This window comes from Agelaius phoeniceus, chromosome 2 (assembly GCF_051311805.1).
Source record: "Agelaius phoeniceus isolate bAgePho1 chromosome 2, bAgePho1.hap1, whole genome shotgun sequence".
Lineage (NCBI taxonomy): Eukaryota > Metazoa > Chordata > Aves > Passeriformes > Icteridae > Agelaius > Agelaius phoeniceus.
Genome location: NC_135266.1, coordinates 7,895,449 through 7,917,935, shown reverse-complemented (window position 1 = coordinate 7,917,935; position 22,487 = coordinate 7,895,449). Strand labels below are relative to the sequence as shown.

The following is a 22,487-nucleotide window of genomic DNA, read 5'->3' as shown; positions in this document are numbered from 1 at the left end:
AGAGTCATAACTTATAAAATTTCCTGATTCTGTCTCTCCTTTCAGCTAAGAGTCCCTGCTTTCTGTAAACAGTCTTTTGTGGTTTTTCAAGACAAGATGAGAATTTCTTTGAAGCTTGAAAACAAACTCCAGGCATCTCTTTGGAGAATAATCATGAATCTGCTCTCCACTAAGCCCCCTCCAACTGATTGTGTGCATTCCACCTACCAGTCTGGGAACATGGAGAGACAAGGGAAGGGGAGCCAGCAAGGCTTGGGTGGCAGCACTGGCCAAAGGATGAGCAGCTCTTAATCAGATTGCCTTCAATTCTTCATGTGAATTAAAGGCATTATGTGCTAAGATTGAGGATAGAGGTGTACTCAGCAAAGGCAGTGATAGTACAAAGTGGTGCAGCACTGGGGAGTATTTTGTAAGAATTCTGTCAAATGTTGTCCAAGCACAGTTTAGTAATCACTGGCAATGCCAGGGAGAGGAACCATTGGCCCCACACACTGAATAAGATTCTACCTTTTGATGCTGAAAAATGTCCACAGAAATTCAGGAACTGATCAGATGGAACATGTGGAAATTATGCTGCTAAAGACAGATCTCTGATATAAAGGAGAGATATTTACTGTTGACTAAAGACTGTTTCCAAATCCCTTTGCTAATTTCTGGCTGGACACCATTAAATTTATATTTTGATTACCCTACCATCTTACAGTATTAAAGACTCACAAAAATACAGTATGGGGTCTTAGCTTCATAGGCAGCTGTGTAGAACAAGAACCAAGTCTTCACTACTGTGACTTGAGAATTACATCCATGGTGGGATCATTTTTTATCAGACTCTGGATGTCTGAGCTGCTTTACCATAGTGAAATACCTCCTTTCCTTAGAAGTGAGTCCTTAGCTGTGTACAGTGAGAAATCTGCTTGTGAAGATGTTCAGCAGTGTAGGACCTGTTGATAGTTTCAAAGTAGATAAGGAAACTCACGTACACAAGGTCAGTGTCTGTCAGCATTGGGTAAAACACTCAAAAACTCAGATACAACTTCATAAACACACTGACTTCACAACACACATGGCTTGGTGCCAGTGGGTGATATTGGCTTCCTAACACAACCTCCTCAAGACTCAGAAAGTTGCATTTTGTGCTGTTTTGGGGCTTTCAGTGGAGCCTTTCAGAACCCCTGCCAGATGGGGCTCTGCAGGTGAAGGAATACCAGATTTGGGAACTTGCTGGGATTTAAGAACTCAGTGTCCAAGAGCCCAGCAGTGTCAGCTTTTGAGGAGTTTTGGTTGAGCCCACTGGCAAAATCTGAGTTTAACATGAGCAGGGCTTGTGAGGACTCTGGTGTTGACTCAAGTGCTCATGAGCTGCTCAGCTTCCTCCAGGGAATTGTGTCTGAGTCAGCTGTGGGAGAATTAAAAGTGAAACTGAGAATAGTCCTGCTTAGTGCAGATGGCAACTCAGAGGGAAAACTGACTTCCCCAAGAACTGACTTCCCTGACTGCAGGATCAAGGTTTAAATTGCTGTGATACTTCTAAAACAGCAAAGGATAAATTAATGTAATTTTCTAATGCATATGAGTTATCACAAACAATGCCCTTGTTTGTAAAACACTGCAGACCTTGCAGGGATGTAAAGGGAATGGCACCATTGTTTAGAAGTTAGAATTGTCTGCAAAGTTGTAAGAAGGAATTAAAAGTATTACTTAAAACTTGCTTTCAAAAAAAACCACCCCAAATTTGGGCTTACATCCAGTAATAGCTTCTTAAAAATACAGAAACCTTTTCCTTTTAACTGTCAGGAAGCCTCAATGAAGAAACCTGTGAGCTTTTAGATGATATAAATAGGTGCACCTGGGGAAGAAACACAAGCATAAATCTTTAACTCTGGAGCTGTAGCTGGCTGGAGAAATATTATGGAAGGTGAAAGAAGAGGACTGGTAAATATTTTATTTAAGACTAGAGCATCACAGAATGGAGTGATTTGTCTGTGAGGAATATGTGTTGTTCATTCAAGCACTTGTTTGTGGATATTTAAATCTTAAATGTCATTTAAACCTTGTCTCATAGTGACAAAAACTTCAACAACAGTTTCTAACCTATTTTTAACAATTGGGCCTAATTTCTGCATCAGGAAGACTTTGGCTCTAGAGCTCCAATTTTAAGGGCAGGAAAAACCTAGGCAGAGATGGGCTGTTGAATGTGTGAGTACTGTGGAAAAGTCCTGTCTTGTTTTTAAATACCATGACGAGTCATCCTTCTAGAGAATGGGTCTTCCCTGTGGTTTTCTTCTTGGAAGAGGCAGGAGCCTGAGGAGGAGGAGGGAAATGGAGGAATAATTGCAGTGTGAGGATCAAGGACAGCCCAACCCCGAGTCCTTTTCCCTGTGCTCTCATGGCCCCGGCCATGTCCTGATCCCTAAGCACGTTCATCACTGCTTTTACTGACCCAAATTCAAGGAAGCAGCTTTACTATTCTGTGTCAGCAGGCTGTGAGAGAAGGGAATGGGGTTATTTGTGGTTTTTTTTTTTTTCCTAATGACAGTTTAATGTTAATTATTTGACAGACGCTTAGTCTAAAACTCCTGATGAATCCAAGGTACGGCTATTTGTGGATGCAGAGATAGCTGGCAAAACTGACACTACAGGGAAAACAAGGGCAGTCCTTTGGCACGTCAGTGTGTTTGATGGCTGAGGGGTTTGGAGAAAGAGCTGATGAAGATGTGGCGACTACCGGAACCCACCAGCAGTGCGCTGGGGTGAGCGGCTCACAGGGCAGCAAGCACAAGGGACGGTCTGAGCCCTGCAGAGCCGCCGGTTGGTGTGTCCAGGCCTGCTCTAGGGGCAGGCGGGGGAGGAGGGAGGCCGGTGTGTTTCGGGCACAGCCGCCCCTCCTCCCCGCCGCGCCGCCATTACGCGCTGCGCCACTGCCCACCGAGGGGGGAGCGACAAGATGGCGGCGGCGCCCGCCCACGTGACCCAGAGCCCGCCTCCTTCTAGAGGCCTCTGGGCCGCGCGCGCGCGTGGTGCGCTCTCGCGAGAGCGGCGAACAAAAGGACAGCGCGGCGCAGGCTGTGTGTTGGGGTGGAGGGGGGGAAAAGTGTGTCGTGATCTCGCGAGAATTCGCCGCCGCTCTCCTCCCGAGCAGAGCCGGGCGGGAGCGGGGGGAGGGGAAACCTCGCGGTACCGCCGGGGACTCGGCGCGGGCCCGGCGCCCCGAAGTCTCGCGACAGCTCCGGGAGCGCGTCCCTCACCAGCCGCTGGGCTGCGCAGAGTTCTCGCGATAGCACCGGGAAGGGAGGGCGGCGGGAGGGGGGGGGGCGGTCGCCGTGCGCGCTGAGGTCAGCGCGCGCGGCCGGGCGCGCGGGGGGCGGGGCCTATATAAAGGCCGGGCCCGCGGCGGGGGGGGCTCAGTCAGGGCAGCGATTCGTGGCGGAACCAGTGACACCCACGGCAGCGACCTCCCGGCCCAGCGGATCCCCATTTCTCGAGGCGGAGCGGGACGAGCCCGAGACCGATCTCTCGTTATGAGTCATGTGGCGGTGGAAAATGCCCTCAGTCTAGACCAGCAGGTGAGGGACGAGAAGCGGAAAGGCCGCTCCGTTACCCGGAGGAGGCGCGCGTCGGAGTTCTTGGGGCAGGGAGGGCGGCAGGGACGGTCGGGAATCTTCGCGCGGGGCTCCGCTCCTCGCTCCCCGGCGTTGGTGTCGCAATTCCCCCCGCGATAACCCCCACCTCCCCCCCTGCGCGGCCTGTTGTGGCGCACTCGGTCGTTGCGCAGTTAACGCCGTGCGGCGGCCCCGCGCCGCGCCGGGCCCCCTCCCGCGGGGGTGCGTTGTCCCCGTGGCCGGGGCAGCGTTGCGGGGGTGTGGGACCGCCGGTGCCGCCTGGCCCGGCCCCGGTCCCGCTTGGGCCCCGTGGCCCCCGCGCCGCGCTCGGACCCGCTTTGTGTGGGAGCGCCGGGAGCGGCAGCGGCCCCCGGCGGCCGCAGCGGGAACTGCAGCGCGGGGGGAGGAGGAGGAGGAGGAAGGGGCGGTCAATGGCCGCCATTGTGCGGGGCGGGGGAAGGGGACACACACACACGACACCGCGCTTTGTGTGACGCCCCTTCCCCGGGGAGGCGGCGCTGGCGGCCGCCTTTGTTCGAGCTCCGGTGCTGCCGGGCCCCGGTGACGCAGTTGGGCCTGGAGTCGTGTTGATCCGCACCATTTTTTTATTATTTTCTTTACATTCCTGCATCCCCCCGCTCCCTCCCCGCGCTGGGCGGGATCGATGGTTATCTATGGTTATCTAACCCTCGGGCGAGGCGGCAGGGGCAGGAAGAGCCCCATCTGCCCGGGGGGCAGCGCTCGCCCTCGGCCTCTCCCGCGAAGTAGGTCATGGAGACGATCCTGCCCTCCCCTTTCCCTCTCCCTTCTCCCCCGCGCTCCCCCCGCGCCACACGTGACGGGCGCCGGCAGCCGGATTAGCCGCTCCCGCTGCGCCGGGAATCCAGCCCGCAGTGCCGCACTGAGATGGCGCCGGGGCTGCGCCACCGGGGCCCCAGGCAGCGCCGGGGAAGTGTTGCCCCCCACCGCGGGGATCCACTGAGAGAAAATTCATCCATCGCTTCTTGCTGATTGTGGAGAGCCTTTCAAGTGCTGTTAAAAATGAGAAGAATTCTTGAACGCTGCGTTGATGCTTCGATCAACTAGAAAGATGGCGTTTTAAGTGGTAGCTCTAAAGAGGATGTTGCGATGTCAGCCGTGGGAGAATTCGTAAAGAATTAAACGCTCCTGCAGCTGGGCGCCGGAAAGCACAATGCATCGGAGTCTTTGCTTTGGACTAATTCAGCTCATGTTGGAAAATACCTCTGCGCAATACAAAATTTATTTGTATTTAAACATGCCTTATTTTTCTGATACGTGTTTATAATCCCTGCCATGCAAACAAACAACTGTAATAAGTTGGTTCTTAAACTTTATTGGTTTCCCGCTGCTTTCTGCTGAAATGAGTTCATATTGTGTTTGACTTAACACCTCTGAGCGGCACACCAGCACTGCGTAAACTGAACATCTGTTGGGTAACTTTACTGTGAGACCGAAGGCTATAAAGGCTATTGTTTTTTTTGGAAAAGCACCCCAAAAAAACGTGTTTGCCGAAGATGTCGGCAGACATCACCTAATGTTTTGGGAGCAGTAGTTGCCTCAAGCGTGAAGACTGTAATGTCTCAGTAGTGTTAATGCAGCTGAAAATACCTTGAGTCTCTACAAGTAAAGTGCCCAATTAAATTGGCATTACTTCTGCTGAAGTTTCTGTAGCAAAAAAAAAAAAAATTGTCACTGACCCAAATCCGAATGCATTTGACTGAAATAGACTGAAATTCAGTTTTATTTAAAAGGGCTTTTTAGCCTGCAGGTAGTGTGAAGCAGAAGTCTGTGGTAGTGATTTGGTGGGTGTGAGATACTCTGCTGGCCTTGCTGCCCGTGTGGGTGTCTGTTTATTGGTGGTTATAAAAACATTAAACATGATACAGCCTGAGTAATAATAGGAAACCTAATTTGGCACGATATATAAAAAAAATTGCAGTAGCTTGTTCTGATAAATTAAAGGGTTCTTTTGTATCTTAGCATAAATTCATGGTACAACATGTTGATACTTGTCTTATTTCTTCTAGTTTTCTGGTCTAGACTTGAATTCCTCAGACTCTCAGAGTGAGGGAAGTTCTACAAGCAGTAAGTACATGCAAATTCTCAAGCTTACAAACACACTTTTAGAAATGGGGGCTTGCAGCTGTGAAAAGCAGTTTCTAAAGCCAAAGTTTACAGAGACTGATGAGGAAATAGGAGGTTGCCAGTTAAGCTTGCTTTGAAAACATTGTGTGTTTGAGATAGAACCACTTAATTTTGTAGTGGTACAGTATGTGTGCACATTTCTGAGGCACTTAATTAGCTGGAGAGAACTCAGTGTTCCAGTTCTGTCCCAGATTGTCAGTTGCCTCTCATCTGAGGCCACTGACTGTAGTAATGTGGTGATTTGTCTTCTTAAAATGCCAGGTGTAGAGCAGGAATGTCAACTCTGCTGATCTCAATTCACTGAATAGAAAGTGATATTGATATACAAGGCTTAAGTATATTAGGAGGGGAGAGTCTTCCAGGAATTCACATTCAGCTTGTGGCTGGTATTTTCTCATTCATGTTGCTTTAGCAGACAGATGTTTCTGGATTGTAAATGAGGAATGCTATTCAGAGGCAGTTCGTTGTGGCTTCTGGTTTGATCTGAGCTGAATGGAGGGGATGGGTGAATTTAAAGGGAAGGAAAAATACTGGTAGTAGTACTGTGAGTGCCAGTACTTGAATGTCACAGTAAATACCTTGAGCTGCTCAAGTATCTGGCACCAGCTTAAGCCTTAAGGGGTTCCAGGAAGACAGGTTTTGTCCTAGACACTGTAACACCCATAAATGGGTGTGGGATTTGGTCAGGAACACAAGACATCTGTGCCTTAAACCAGCTGTCTAAGTGTGTATGCAGGACCTTTAAACTTCAACTGAGAGCATGCTACCAAGTGCTGTATTAAAGGGTTCTTGTTTAACATGCTGCAAGAGGCCTTAAAGGCAGGTGTTATTACTAAGCAGAAGCTGTTGTTGATGAGATGAGCATTTCAGGGTGTGCTGACCCCACGGGCCTGTAACACTGCCTCTCTTTTGTCCTTCAGAAGGCCGATACATTCCTCCTCACTTGCGGAACAGGGAAGCTTCAAAACAGGGTAAGTATCAGAAACACTGTGGCAGCACCAAACTGGCTCTGGCATCTCCAGGAGCAGGCTGTGGGGGTTCTGACAGTACTGCTGAAGGCAATTACACTCACTGCATGACTGTCCTGTGCTGCTTTTAGTGTGCTCTTCTAGATCCCTTCACCAACTGATAGCCTAAGCTCAGGTTCAGTATCTAACTGATGAAATACCTTCTGGGTCTGTGTAATGATTAGCAAGATGGAGTCTCCCGTCTTAACTTGCTGTGTAATCTTGAGTGTTGGTCTGAATGGATTTTGTGGGTACCAGTTTTTCTGCTAGTGACTGTGTTGTGGAAGTCACAGCAATCAGTTGTTTATTATGAACAAACAGCACAGTTTCACTTTGTAAGTGCATACCTTTACACAAAGAGGTGTTGTCCTTTTTCAACTTCCTGCAGTTTTTATGGAAGCCCCTGGGAGTACTTGCAGAAGGAAATGCAGGCTGTTGGTGAAGCAGACAAGAAGTACATGACCTGTTTTGGTCACATGTTTACATAGGTGTTTATGTTGAAAAACTGCCCTTCCTCCTTCTGTTTGAGTCTCTAAACAGAAAAGAATACAGAAGAAACGTTTCTTGGAACACTTCTGTGAAGTAAATCATGACCTTTCTGTGTAAGATCCCAAGGGGGCAGGTGCTGCAGCACATGTTGTCATGTCTGGTGGCTTGGGTGGATATGAGAGAAGCATTTCCTCTATGAAATGCACCAGAGTGCAGCAGCTAAAACACTTCCTACAGTGCTACAACATTAAAAATTGAGGTTTTGTAGCATGGGAGGACTTGGATCTCATCTGTAGCTAAAGCTGTAAACTTTCACAGATTCTTCTCCATACTGCAGGAGGATGGCTTCCATTATGAGTGGGTGGGAGGGCAGTCATTATATGCTAATATATCTCACAGTGCTTTTGGAGCTATATCACTTTTAACTCTGACTAGATGAGAAATGCTCCATTCTAGCCTTAAACCAGTTGAAGAAAGAACAGTCTGTTTTTGTCTTGCCTTCATATGTGTCCAAGATATTACTGGGTTTTCTGGGTTTTTAGGGTTTGGGGTTGTTTTTGTTTGGTTTTTTTTTGTTGTTGTTTTGTTTTGGTGGGGTTTTTTGTTTGTTTGTTTTGTTTTTCTGGAGTTGTTTGTTTGGGTTTTTTCTTTTGTTAGGTTTGGGGTTTTTTTGTTATGTAAAGAAGCATGGCCTGAAGCACCAAGTGATGAACAGTGTGTTACCAGAGCTGAATGTTCTGGGCAAAGGAGAAGGACTATTGGTTGGCAGCCAGTTCAGTGCTCTTGTTCCCAGTCACACCGACCTCAAATATGAGCAATCTTGCAAGAAACTTGACTTGCCAAATCTAAAGGATTGTGCAGGTTTCTCAAAAGCAGGGATCAGCTCTAAGGCGGTTGTGAACATTTGCTGTTGATAGATTTCTTCTTCTTGTATGATGTTTAGTACCTAAGTTTTGTGGGCAAAAGATGCAGTAACCTTGACTTCTACCATGACCTATTATGGGTAGGACTGGCATTGTACTTTCTTGTGTGCAAGATCAGAGTTCAGACATTGCACTGTGGGTGTGATTACATGAGGCTTTTCTGAATACTTAAGCTTCACCTTGCAAGAAGGTAAATAGGTCATGAAACCATAATCTGACCTGTGGCTTGTCCAGTTAATAGAACTTTGCCTGCCAACTTCCCTTGGTAAGCCTAATGTTCAAAAATTGCCTTTAAACCTGACTGAGTGCTGTACCACTGGCATCTGCCTGGTTTCCTGGGACAGGGTTCATAATTGCTGAATAGAAAAGTTCCAGTTCAGCATCCTCTTGGAAGCATTATGAGTTTGGGCTTCTAAAGCTGAGCTATCTTGCAGGATGATTTGAGGTCTGTTCTGCAGTTGTACTTCCATTAAAGTCATGTTTGCTTCTGCTTACATAACTCAAAGATTTCTTCATTGAGGTGCATTGGAACTTCTGAATTTTGGCTGCTCCTTGGAATTTTTAGTGACAGATTTCTCAAAGCTTACACATGAGGCAGCAGCCTTGCATGGTAGTATTTAACTACACAACAAACTCTTAAAGCAGCCTTATAAGTGTGGTAACCTGATTGGAAAAATCTTCCACTTAGCTGCAGATCTGTCCCACTAGTACAAATCTATTAGCTTTGTAAGTGGGGAGTAGGGCAGTACAGAACTGCAGGAAATAACAGCCTGCATAAAAATAATGTTCTTAGGTTACTTGAAGGCAGTTTATTTCTCAGCTGTGGCAGCTCAGTGTGCAGTATGCAGGGCTGCCTGGCCTGAATTGTCTTGCTTCCATGAGCTCACTTGGTGATACTAAAGCTTGTTGTCATGTAAGTTTCTTCTTAAACTTCCTGGAAGCAGCTTCTGGATTTTAAACTGTAATCTGATCTATAGTAGATCAAAAAGTAAATGTTAAGAATTCACCTTAAAGGTCTTATCCTCCCTAAAGGAATCTATCATTCTGTTCCTCCTATCTTAAAAAAAAAGATTATTGCTACTTTATGTGGCAGGTTTTCAAGTGAGCTGGCAGTGATTAGTGTTACCAAATGTGAATTAGAATACTGGTTGAGGGAGATGCATTGACATCTGTAATGCTGTTCATAGGGGCAAGGAGTACAGAGCTGCTCTGGAAGTTGATTAACTTAGTGAGTTCTTATCCCTGCTGTGAGGAAGATGTGCTGGATGGAATCTCTACAGGTTTTTACTTGAAACCAAAAGCATTGACATTTTAAGGAATTTTCTGGTAGTCTTTAAGCAGCATTGTAGTCATTCTCTTCACTTTAGAGGAGTTGATCTCTGGTCTGTTATGGGTTTTCTCAGGGCATTTACTTCCAGTTTTAATTTACCATTTGATGTCTGAAATTCTGACTATTATGCCTGTCATTTACTTCAAATTGACTTGTGTGGCCTGGTCCTGTGTTCTGTGCTGATCCACAAATAAAGGCAGAGTAGGAATGCCAGACTGAAGGGCCTGGAATTGGTGAAGCAGGATGTGCACACCTGTCTTTGGTGTAGAAGTTGCTGTGCTACCTTAAAGTTTTGGCAAAGTACCAGCTTCAGAAATGAGTTATTCACCTGCTCTAATGAACTAGGTGAATGAGGTTACTTTGTAGGCTATTTGGAGAAAAAAAAATTTGACTCCTTGGTAGAAAATGTGAAATAGTGTCAGTTGAGTTTTTTCACTGTTCAGAAACTACATCTGTATCCCTGAGGGTGGCTCTGTCAGTACCACTGCTGTTAGATCCCATGGCAGCATGACATATCCAAATAGTTGTAGTGGCCTGAAAGTTACTCATAATAAAATCTGTATTTAGCTATCTTTTAAACAAGCCAAAAAACCTTCTTGAAATTATTATCTTTAAGGACTAATACTTAAGAAGCTCTTAAAGCACTTTGGAGGTCTTAAAGTGTATTCCATGATCTTGGGTACTAAAACTGAATGGATGGATTGTTTTTGGTGTCTGTTTCAGTTATCCAGACAAAAGAGTTACAGTGAATCACAGTAGTTTTTAAAGTTCCCTTGTGACCTGTACATTTCTGGATTCTGGGTACTAGAATTCTTAATTAAAAAACAGAGAGGCAAGGTGAATGGCACTCTTTAGAGAACATGGAAAAAGGTAGGGTAATTCTGGTAGCAAAACCTTTTCAGAGAGACTGGGCCTAGAACAACCCCTTTCTTTGGAATGAATTTGTTCTGTGGTTGCTGTTATTGTCTCATGAATAGGTCTGGACTGGTTTTGTGCTGTGGAGCTGGCAAAGCATGCTCACTAGAGTGACATTATTTGTTTATCTGTTCTGTTATTTAACTTACTCTCTGCTGGAATCCCATAGCTGAGATCAAATATGTTGCACAAAGTTGGGGAGGTTGGACCTCTGAAAGAGAATTTAAAATTTCTTAGTCCAGAAACAAAGCAATGTTTAAAGCTTCACATTTCTGCTACCTCACAGGCCCTGGTAGCAAAATAAAAGTGAGGTTTTTTTTACTCTGGTATTGGCAAGCTGAGGTGCTTTGTATTCTTTTAAGTTAACATAAGTAGGCACCAGCAGTAGGCAAAGGTAAAAGTGCTGTGGAAAAATACAGTGTGGTTAATTTGTTGTGAAGAGCTTCATATACCTTCTCTGAGTATGGTGCTGTTAGTTATAGTCTGTGCAGATCACATTGCTTTGTGTACTTGCAGGATGATAAAACATTCTAATCTCTGTTTGGATTTCTGATACCATTTATTGATCTGAGAGGCCTTGTTAACCTCCAGAAACTAAATGTGTAGTCAAGGATTTGTGTTGGAGAGATGACATAGATGAGGCTTGGCAAGACTCAGGATCTTAAAGTTTCTTCTGATACCCATCTTTCCGGGGCAGGCAACTAAAATACTTGTACTAAGGCAGGTGCATGTTTTTAAAAAAACCCAACGGGCTTGTGCATGCAGGGAGCAATTTCAGTTCTGATGGGTGGTGAGAAATGCTCAGTCCCTTGTTGAACAAGTCCTAACATTCATGCATCTTGTGTTCATGAAGGAATTCAGTCCTATAGGTCTTTCAGTGAAGGTTTCATGGGCAGAGGTGTTTTTTCTTGCAAAGGCCTGTGCTGTGCAGTGTTTGGCTGAACTGCCTGTGTGTGCTAGGTTTCGATAGCGGTGGCTGGAGCTCCAGGCGAGACAAGGATGCCTACAGCAGCTTCGGCGCGCGCTCCGACCGCGACTCCAAATCCAGCTTCTTCGACCGCGGGACCGGCTCCAGAGGAGGGAGGTGAGTACCCCTTGGTCTGGGTGTGCACACTGAGTCTGCCTCAGCTCTAGCACTGCACTTGTAATCTTGATGTTAAAATTAGGGTTCCAGGTGTGAGCAGCATGAGGTAGGAGGAGCCTGGGAGGGGAGGAGAGAGGGAGAGAACCTTGCCTTTAAAGCTACGTGATGTCAAAGATGGGCAATTTGCATGTTGGAAAATGTGCCCTGTAGTCTGCCACCAGCCACTCACTGCAGCTGTAGTGCCTGGCTGATTTCAGCATTCACCAAAGTGCTAGGTGGGTGGCTACTTCCAGGAGAACCATGAAGAGCTGTTGGGAAGCCCACACAATACATCACTATGGATTTTTTTTTTATTTCAATATTTTTTTCTTGTTTAAAAAGTGTAGTTAATAAAACTGGGTGAGACTCTTGCAGGTTCTCTGCCTTACTTGAGCAGTCTTACACACATCATGCGTTGTATGCACAAGTGTGGTGAGAGTGACCTTTACCGACTACTTAGTAAAGCTGACCTAGTCCTGTATCCAGACTTTTCTCAAACATGATTTACCAGGCCAAAAACTAAACAGTTGAGGTAAGGACTTCTTCCACCTTCTTTCCAAGTCAGTAATACAGGTGAGCTCCCTCTTTATGCAATAATTATATGACATAATGGAGGTATTTGGTCACATGTGCGGTGGGGGAGTAAAGGAAGAAATTGTAGCCCTGGAGGGTTTTGTCTGGACATGGGAAACATGTGTAGAATGAGGCAGAGGAAAGGGTGGGGGGGAATACAAAATAATGCTGCTTAGGAGGTTTAAACAGAGCTCCCCACAAAGAAATGGCAAAGACTGAGCAACTTGGATTGCAGCTCCACTGGCAGATGGCTGTTTACATTTGTTATGCTTAATCAAATAAAACTGGTGATAAAAAGTTCACTGTGTTAAGCTAAACTGAGCTCTGAAATCATGACAGACTCTCCTGTCTGACACAGAAAAATGTGACCTGGTCTGATGGCCAGGACTAATTTCTGTGCTTAGGTCAAGAAGCAAGTGTAGATAACCTGCTGATTCTGAATTGTTCCACAGTTGTGTGTGATATACACAGAGCATACAGTGCTGCATTGTTATGGCTTGGATTATGCATGTCAGTGCCCCCTGTTGCTGGGAAGGGTGGTCTGATTCTCGTGCTGTGTTTAGATACGAGGAGCGTGGCAGAGGTGGGGACTATGACCGGAGTGGCTTCGGCAGATTTGACCGTGGCGGCGGGAACAGCCGCTGGTGTGACAAATCAGATGAGGATGACTGGTCCAAGCCTCTCCCCCCAAGTGAACGCCTAGAACAGTAAGTCATGGAACACTGATTGATGGGAGGGGGTCATTTGATAATTCCAGCAAGTAAAAATACTTTACTCTTTTGTTTTTAGGGAACTCTTTTCAGGAAGCAATACTGGCATTAACTTTGAGAAATATGATGATATTCCTGTTGAAGCAACAGGCAGCAACTGTCCTCCACATATTGAAAGTGTAAGTTTTTAAAAAAAAGTCTTTTTAAAAAAAAAAGTAAGTTTTTTTTAAAAAGTCATCTAATAGTGGCTATTTTGCATGGGTAGCTTTGATGTCTTGATGTCTGGAGTTTAGGGAGGAAAGGAAACATTGTCTTCCCTTCCTACAGCTAAGCTGTTTTGCAGAAGAAGGTTGCATATGATGAACTAAGGGAAGAAATTGTGTAAGCTTTTTCAGTTAGCACTCATAGCTTACTTTTTAACTGTAACTTGTCCTTAAACAGTGAACCTGTGAAGAGGTGCTGACTGGGGAGCAGCTGCTAAGGCATGGACAGTGTTACACTAAGCACAGTGTGTGCTAGTGCAGTCTGCACTTCAGGCTTGGCTGGCTTTTTAAGAATTGCTTAGAAAACTGAACTAAGTACCTATGTGACTGTAACTTCATAGGCAATTTCTATTTGAAGGGCTTAAACAAGAGATACCTTATAAATGACTTGTTAAACTGAATGTTGTGTTATATGGTAGTTGAAGAGAAGGATTCTGATGTTACTCCTTTTAAATATCTTACAGTTCAGTGATGTTGACATGGGAGAAATTATCATGGGAAACATTGAACTCACACGCTACACCCGTCCTACTCCAGTCCAGAAACATGCAATACCTATTATTAAAGAAAAGAGAGACTTAATGGCCTGTGCTCAGACAGGTAAGTCAGTAACTCTTTGCTGCTTAGTCACAGTAGAAGTGGGGTCTTGTCTTACTGCAGGTTAGAGGTAAAACCTCCTGTGCACTGTAGAAATAGTTGTGTATTAGGAGCTAATTTTAGTTTTAGTCTTGCATCTTCTTTAGATGTGACTTGACTAGATTTTCTGTGTTTGTCCTGAGACATGTTCATGTCTTAAACCACATTTGCTTCAGAGTTTTGGGCTGCTGAGGGTACTCCAGTGCCACAAGTAGCAGCCATAGTCCAATGCAGGTGTTACTGGGAGTGTGCTCCTGATACAGGGTTAGTGCTGTAGTTGATAGTAACTCTTAATTAATACTGGCTTGTATTCTACTAGGGTCTGGGAAAACAGCTGCATTTCTTCTACCAATACTGAGCCAGATATATGCAGATGGTCCTGGTGATGCCTTGAGAGCAATGAAGGCAAGTATTCAAATACCCAGTCCTGGGAAAGTAATGACCAGTGTCATAGGTTTGGGATTTTTTTCCCTCCCTGCATGAGCTGATGTGTGCTACTGAACACAGTAGCTGATCTTAAATGTTGTCATCATTTTGGTATGATAGTCAAGCATCTCAGCTTCTTGAAGACTTCAGGTGTTTCTCTTAAAAAATCCAGACTGTGGATTACTTTTTTCCCTACCTGAGGAGTTGGATGCATAACTGTCCAATTTTTTTAAAATGAATGGTTTTGTTGTTGCATAAGTTTAAAAGACGGTTCCCTTGCTACCAAAAGCTACTTGGTCACACATCAATGTCATGGTAAATTCAGAATAGGAAGTAACTGCTTCTGTGGCTGTTACTTCTCTGCTGCTGAAGTTTGGGATTGCAGTGCTTGTTGTAGAGACCAGGGTTGTGCAGCTATTGCCATAGTAACCCACAGCTGAACCTTGGGCACTGTAATAGAGCTGTCTTCAGGGGCAGTGCTCAGATTGGCTCTCAGCCATGCTTGGTCTTTCTTAAACTTGATGACCTGTCTTAAATATTGCCTGTAGTAGCTTTTTCCTTTCCCTTTGTGTTTTGGATGCTCATGCCAAGGTTGTTGTTTTTTTTCTTCAGGAGAATGGGAGGTATGGGCGCCGTAAGCAATATCCAATCTCACTGGTCTTGGCTCCCACTAGAGAACTGGCTGTGCAGATCTATGAGGAAGCCAGAAAGGTAGATATAACAGTTGATTATTAAAACATAGCTCAAGTAGAATTTTTTTGGTGCTAACTTCCTTTGCTTTACAGTTTGCATACCGCTCCAGAGTTCGCCCCTGTGTTGTATATGGTGGTGCAGACATTGGCCAGCAGATCCGTGACTTAGAACGTGGGTGTCACTTGCTTGTAGCAACTCCAGGACGGCTGGTTGACATGATGGAGAGAGGAAAGATTGGACTGGATTTCTGCAAGTAAGTGTTGCTTGTCCATGTACAAATGACTTAAAGCAGGATACAGTTAAGGACCTCAGACTGTAGCTTTTGGACTGTCTAAACATCTAGTTGAGAATTTGTAACCCAGTGCAGACATCGGAGCACAGCTTACAGAAAAATATTCTAAAGATTTTTTTTTTTACTGCTGTTTAGGTACCTAGTCCTTGATGAAGCTGACAGAATGCTTGATATGGGGTTTGAACCTCAAATTCGTCGAATTGTTGAACAAGATACTATGCCACCAAAGGGGGTTCGTCACACCATGATGTTCAGTGCTACTTTCCCCAAGGAAATCCAGGTACTTAACGAGAATTTAAATACTCTGAAAGCTCATAAAGCCAAAGAAATTTTATCTTTGAAAGAAAGGAAAAAGTATTATTTGATTTAGTTTTTTTCCCCTCCTGCTTTTTAGATGCTTGCTCGTGACTTCCTTGATGAATACATCTTTCTGGCTGTTGGCAGAGTAGGTTCTACATCTGAGAACATCACACAGAAAGTAGTATGGGTGGAAGAGCCAGACAAACGATCGTTCCTGCTTGACCTGCTAAATGCCACAGGTAAAGAACAGATGCAGATAAGCAGATGAGGCAAAATTTAGAATAGGCAAATCTAATGACTCAAGCAATAAGACTTTCTATTGATTAGGTGAATGAAAGGGTATTTTGTTGATATGCAGTGATACTAGTTAAATGCCAGTATCAAGTTGATGTAAGGATGTCTGTTGATAAAAAAAGGAAGGGAGGTCCCAAGTGATGTTACTTTAGAATAAACAGGCAGAGAGAATTGAAGCTGCCTATTACCAGGTTATGGAGTCCATATTTGTCTGTGCAGTTTTTCTTCTGCTAACTTGGGCTTTAATTTTTATTAGGCAAAGATTCCTTGACTCTGGTGTTTGTGGAAACTAAAAAGGGGGCAGATGCTCTCGAGGACTTCCTGTACCACGAAGGCTATGCCTGTACAAGTATCCACGGAGATCGCTCCCAGAGGGACAGAGAGGAAGCGCTGCACCAGTTCCGCTCTGGCAAGAGCCCCATTCTTGTTGCCACAGCAGTAAGTGAAATCTGTAAAACTCGAGCATGTGAGCCTATTTCTTGGCCTGTGGAGTCTTACTGAGATTTGACTGAATCATTTAACCACTAGGTAGCAGCAAGAGGACTGGATATCTCAAATGTAAAGCATGTCATAAACTTCGACTTGCCAAGTGACATTGAGGAGTACGTACATCGCATTGGCCGTACCGGCCGTGTAGGAAACCTTGGTGAGTATCACCTGGGGTTTTCACAGACAGCGCTTCATACCTAAGCTGACAAGTGCAGTCATATAGGCTGAGTAATAAATTTCAATTAAGTACTTGAGAGAAGCCTGTGAGCTGCTTTCTGTGACCAAAAACTGGTCACTGCTGTGTAGCCACTGTGGAAAGTTTACCAGTTCCTTTGGGTAATGTTCTTAGTGACATCAAAAGACTCCCTTACTACATGTAAGCCTGGTGTCTGCTGTGTCTGTCAGTCCACATGATTTTGTGACTAGCTGTGGTGGAGTAATGGTCAAACAGCTTTCTCTTTTAAGTAATTGTAAAAAAAATTGTAAAAGTGTTTTCAGGCTTGGCTCTAAGGAACTGGAATGTGGAATGGGTTTTAAGTGCTGTGGTGTACTTGGATTGTGTGGAGCCAAAACTGAGTATCTCCTTCAGGTCTTGCCACTTCATTCTTCAATGAGAGGAACATAAACATTACAAAGGACTTGCTTGATCTCCTTGTGGAGGCTAAGCAAGAAGTACCATCTTGGCTGGAGAACATGGCCTATGAGCAGCATCACAAAGGAGGAGGCAGCCGTGGGAGATCTAAGAGGTAAGAGGCACAGCTTTGGCTAGAGATGTATATTCGGTCTGTTAAGAGACAGTTCTGTTATTGTTTCTCAGTCTGAAAATACACTTAGAGGATGATAAGTGCAGTAGAAGCTGAGCTTGGTGTGTGCAAAGGTGACAGGGTCTGTCTGGTTCTATCTATTCATAAGGCAGTTAACACATAAAACCTCTTTCCTTTTAAGCAAGCAGCTAGATACAGCAGAGATAGAATGATGTTATCAAAAACCATTTTAGAACTGTAAAAGCAGCTATAAAACACAGAAATGCATACCCCTCCCTGTGCCAGAGATGTACCTTAAACAGCTGTTCTTATGTTCAGGAGAATGTAATGCAGTGCCTCCTGACAAAACAAGGAGAGAGAAAAGAATGAAGGTGTGAGGCCACTTGTAAAATAGTTTTGCTGTGGAAACCTGAAACACTGATACAAACTTTTGTTTCCTGGCTTACCAGGGGTAGGATGAGAGAACACTTTCTCTTAATATAGTTAACATGATCCAACCACATTTGGTTTGGTGTGAGTTTTTTTTTGTTTTCCATTTTGCAGTATGCTTATAAAATACTCATTGTGTACATCATAAGATATAGTTATAAATGCATCATTTAAACACTGAGATAGGGTTGGAAATCTTTTAAGAGGCAGAGATTTCACCAAATCAGATCTTTCCAGGTAGCCTTGGGATGCTTGTCAAGTGTGCTCACCTCAGCAGTGGCTGTTGGCCTGCTGAGGTTGGTACCCAGAGTCAGAGCACATGACTCTCAGCGTGTGCAGTGCTCAGAATGCCCCCTGTTTGTTGACCCCAGTGTTTGTTTGTCTCCTGCCCTCTGCAGCAGTCGGTTCAGCGGAGGCTTTGGAGCCAGGGACTACCGGACGAGCAGTGGCTTTGGCAGCAGCAGCTCCAGCAGCAGCCGCTCCACCAGCAGCCGCAGCGGCGGGAGCGGCAGCCGGGGCTTCGGAGGTGAGAGGGAGGGGCTGGCCAGCTGCACACACAGTGCTTGCTGGGCTAGAACTGGCTGTGATCTTGGAATAAGAGATCAACTGGTGCTTGTCACGCAGTCGCAGCACGCTGCTTGGATCTAGTGCAGGTTATCTGATTGATGGTTTGATGCTACCTGCCTTTGCAGTGTTATTTTAATGTTGTGCATTTGGCAGTACTGCTGGGTGGGGTTCTTTAATAGACAGCAGATACCTGTGTTGTTGTGGTAAAGGTGCAAATCTTTAGAGTTAATTAAGCGTCACTTTCTCTTGCCTTTCATAGGTGGTGGTTATGGAGGCTTCTACAACAGTGATGGATATGGAGGAAACTATAACTCCCAGGGGGTGGACTGGTGGGGCAACTGATCTGCTTGCAGCAGATACCCCACCAAACAAGCTAATATGGAAACCACATGTAACTTAGCCAGACTATACCTTGTGTAGCTTCAAGAACTCGCAGTACATTACCAGCTGTGATTCTCCACTGAAATTTTTTTTAAGGGAGCTCAAGGTCACAAGATGGAAATAAAGGAACAAGTAGCCCTATCTCGAAGGTGGTTTTGAAGACTCTTATTGCTGTAGTCAGGATTAACTCCCCTCCCACCCATCCCCACCCAGAAACTGCATTTATAATTTTGTGACTGAGGATCATTTGTTTGTTAATGTACTGTGCCTTTAACTTTAGACAACTTTTATTTTGATGTCCTGTTGGCTCAGTAATGCTCAAGATATCAATTGTTTTGACAAAATAAAAATTACTGAACTTGGGCTAAAATCAAACCTTGGCACACAGGTGTGATACAACTTAAACAGGAATCACTGATTCATCCATAATATTACAAAGAAAAACTTATGCGGTAGCCTGCATTAGGGCTTTTGGTATCTGCAGATTTGAAAAATAAAACATCTTGAAGCATATCAATGCAATTAGTTTCTAATGTGGCAAAACTGTACTAAGTTAAAGTTCTGATTTGCTCACTCTATCCTGGATAGGTACTTAGAACCTGATAGCCTTTAATAAGCCATTCCAGTCATGATGAGATGATGTATGGATACATGCATACATTAAAAGCACTGTTTTTGAAGTTAATGCAAGTAAATACAGCAATTCCTTTTTCAATATTTAGGCAGATCATTAATGTGAGCTAGCCAAATGTGGGCAGAACATTACAGGGAACGTTTAAAGGTCTGATAACTTGAAATAGTTTTTAGGAGAATTCATCTATTTAGACTTTTTAAAAATGCCTGCCATATGAAATTGAAATGGTAGAATGGCTGACCATGGCAGTGATTGGTCCTCCGTAAGGGCCTGACTGAATTTTTGGTCTAATAACGCATGCTAGTGTTGATGTTTTTTGGTCAAGAGGGTATGAACAGGAAGAATTATGCAGCAGGCTTTATTTTAATGCAGATTCACATTACTCTGTTCAAGCTGCGTGGAGATGTTAAACTGGCTTACTGTAGACTTTGTAAAATGGCTCCAGAAGAGTAACAAACAAACCTGAGATCACAGAGGTTGGAAATGTACATAAACTGCACAAGGTTTCAATTCTGCTATTAAAGTGCAGTTTTAGTCAGTTTTAGTTGCATAGGTTTCCATTGTATTTATAGTCTGTTATGCTAAATCTGGCCAAAGATAAGTATTGTCCACCAGAAAAATGCCTCTGCCACTTGGAATTTCTGTGCTAACTTTGCGGCCAGAGCATTTAACAACTAATCTACAGTGGCATAGGAAAATGGCAAAAATCTCCTAAAGTGCAATAGATTTTTTCAAGTGTATTGTGCCTTGTTCTAAAACTTTTATTAAGTAGGTGCACTTGACAGTATTGAGGTCATTTGTTATGGTGCTATTTCAAGTCTAGGTTTAGGCCCTTGTACATTTTGCCCATAACTTTTTACAAAATACTTCTTTTATTGCACATTCAGAGAATTTTATATATGTCTTGTGTGCGTGTCCTTAACTTCCAATCTTATTTTGTCTCTTGGAGATTGAACGCAGCTTGTTTAAGGAGAAGGAAATAGATTCTAAAACTTATTTGGGACCATGGGAATGATAGCTGGGAAGAAAACTATTTGCACACGACAGATTTCTAGATACTTTTTGCTGCTAGTTTTGTGTAATATTTATTGAACATTTTTGACAAATATTTATTTTTGTAAGCCTAAAAGTGATTCTTTGAAAGTTTAAAGAAACTTGACCAAAAGACAGTACAAAAACACTGGCACTTGAATGTTGAATGTCACCGTATGCGTGAAATTATATATTTCGGGGTAGTGTGAGCTTTTAATGTTTAAGTCATATTAAACTCTTAAGTCAAATTAAGCAGACCCGGCATTGGCAGTATAGCCATAACTTTCTGATAGTAAAACAAAAATTGGCAACTTAAAATTAAACATGCCAAGGTTTTGATACACTTGTCTTAAGATATTTATGAAACACTTCTAAACACTGATGTGAAGTGTCCAGATTCTCAGATGTTTGTTGCGTGAGTTTTGTTTAGTTGTGTGTTTTTTTTTTTTCAGTGAATGTCTGGCACATTGCAATCCTCAAACATGTGGTTATCTTTGTTGTATTGGCATAATCAGTGACTTGTGCATTTTAGCAAGTTTTATCAGCCAGCAATATTTTCAGTTCAGATACAAGGATTCAAACCAATATGCAAGAATGGATTTAAACTTGCTGAATGTGAAAATTGAATTTCAAGTCACTGTAGGTTTAGAATTGCTTATTGTATTAGTTTAGATGCTAGCACTGCATGTGCTGTGCATATTCTTGATTTTATTAAAATAAAAAAGTTGAACTGCACAGTCTATTCATTTGTGAAGCGTCACTCCTGGTTTCTGAGCTCTGTAGCCCCAGCAGTCTCATTCACGTGCAGCTCTGGAAGCAGGTGACTCTAGTGTGGCACATGTCAGTGTGGTGGCAGATGGCAGCCAGGCTCAGGGCTGTAGCTGGAATAACCTAAAGTGGCCTGTGCCCCACAGTGCAGGGTTACTGTCGAGTGTCAGAGGTGGGACAGACAAAAACCACCTGGGTTTGTTCATTAGGGGAACCAAGTGAGGCTGTAACAACCTAAGTAAACCTTGTGGAGTTGGGCTTGCTTCCTCAGCCCCTGACTGCTCATCTCACAGTTGTCCCTCTGAGATTCACAGGAGTACCTTATTAGAGAGCCTTAAGTTTTGGGGTCATACCTGTTCATTGTTCCTAGGTATTGAAAAGCCAAAATGAGGTGAAATATTGGAATATCCAAGGGAGTAGAGCAGAAGGATTAGATTCAGGTGTTTCCAGTTTCTTTGAAGTGAGATAAATTCCCTTAATTTGAAAGAAAGTGATTTAGAAAAAGGCTGGGTTTCTAGTTTGGTGCTGAAATGACTGTAGACACTTGTGACTTTCTGGTTGATGAGTAAGGAAGAGGGTGGGGGGGGGAAAATAATGCCTGGGACCTCTGATCCATAGAAGTGTGATGCAGGTACTGGCATGGGGTAAGGACTGGTAAAGGTGTGATGTGCCCCTGCAATCCTGTATCTATTCAGCAAATAAAACCTACCCCACCAATGCAGTGTATGGGCCTTGGAGAATAATGGACAGCATGGACTGATTGCCAGGATAGCTTGCTGGAGCAGCTGCACTGAGCACACTGACTGGACCACACTAAATTTACCTGCTTTAGACTTGCATTATCAACCTCATCATGCAGGGCTTTGTGTTGTCATGCGATGTCCCTGGATGTGCAACTTGCACTTCAATACCTTCCAAAGGCAGTTCTCCCTCCCCTGTGTATCTGTAGAACCACACTTAGGGGATGGATGTGCCAAGGGAAATGTGCACTGTGGAGGTGGCCTGTGGGATCTGGAACCCCAGCTTTGAGTGTGAAGGTTTGCATTTGGTGCTTTAGCTTAGGTTTGTCCCTGGCAGAGTGCAGGAGTGGCAGAGGAGTCATTGGCAGCCAAATCCCCAGGAGCACAGGGCTGTGAGCAAGGCTCTGCACTGGGGCTTGCAGAGGTGGTGGAAGGGCTAATGTAAGGCAGTAATGGGCGCAAAGTGGGTGAAAACCAAAGGAGGAGGTCTGGCCACAGGAAGACAGTTCCTACAGATTGGAGGAAACCATTTACCTCTGGAGATGGAAGTTAGGCTGGGGAAAAGGCAGAGATGGAGAGCCTTGAGACACCAAAGCTACTGGCTAAGAGAAGCACAAAGCATGTTCCCACAGAGGTGGAAGTTTGTATCAGTAGTTCTTGGCATACTGGGCAGGAACATTTTTCCCACAGTAAATAAAAAAGATTTGGGAAGAGGTGGGCAAGGCATCCTAAGTTGTAAAGAAAAAGGCTTTGAAGTTAAATGGTGAAAATGATTATTTATTTGTCTTTGTGAAGCTTTGTTGTGTGGGACCTTCAAAATGTGCAGTAAAGTCAGTCTTTGGGCAGTAAATGTGCATGTGCCAACAGTGGCAGAGGTTATGGCAGGAAGGTTGTAGTAAATCCTGCTCTTGGTTTGCCAGTGAGGTCACTGTGACCTGTGCAGA

General features: G+C 44.3%; 1 protein-coding gene across 1 annotated transcript; it reads left to right on the top strand.

Annotated features, from left to right (window-relative positions):
- Positions 1 to 3,388: 3,388 nt before the first annotated feature.
- Positions 3,389 to 20,770, top strand: DDX3X (DEAD-box helicase 3 X-linked). Its single transcript, XM_054655114.2, has 17 exons — positions 3,389 to 3,563; positions 5,648 to 5,705; positions 6,686 to 6,736; positions 11,390 to 11,513; positions 12,689 to 12,832; positions 12,915 to 13,014; positions 13,563 to 13,698; positions 14,054 to 14,139; positions 14,773 to 14,871; positions 14,946 to 15,106; positions 15,281 to 15,425; positions 15,540 to 15,684; positions 15,996 to 16,177; positions 16,268 to 16,385; positions 16,818 to 16,974; positions 17,820 to 17,947; positions 18,248 to 20,770. Exons 1-17 carry the CDS (start codon positions 3,519 to 3,521, stop codon positions 18,328 to 18,330), a joined length of 1,962 nt encoding a protein of 653 aa, XP_054511089.1. The 5' UTR covers positions 3,389 to 3,518; the 3' UTR covers positions 18,331 to 20,770.
- The last annotated feature ends 1,717 nt before the right edge of the window (positions 20,771 to 22,487 follow it).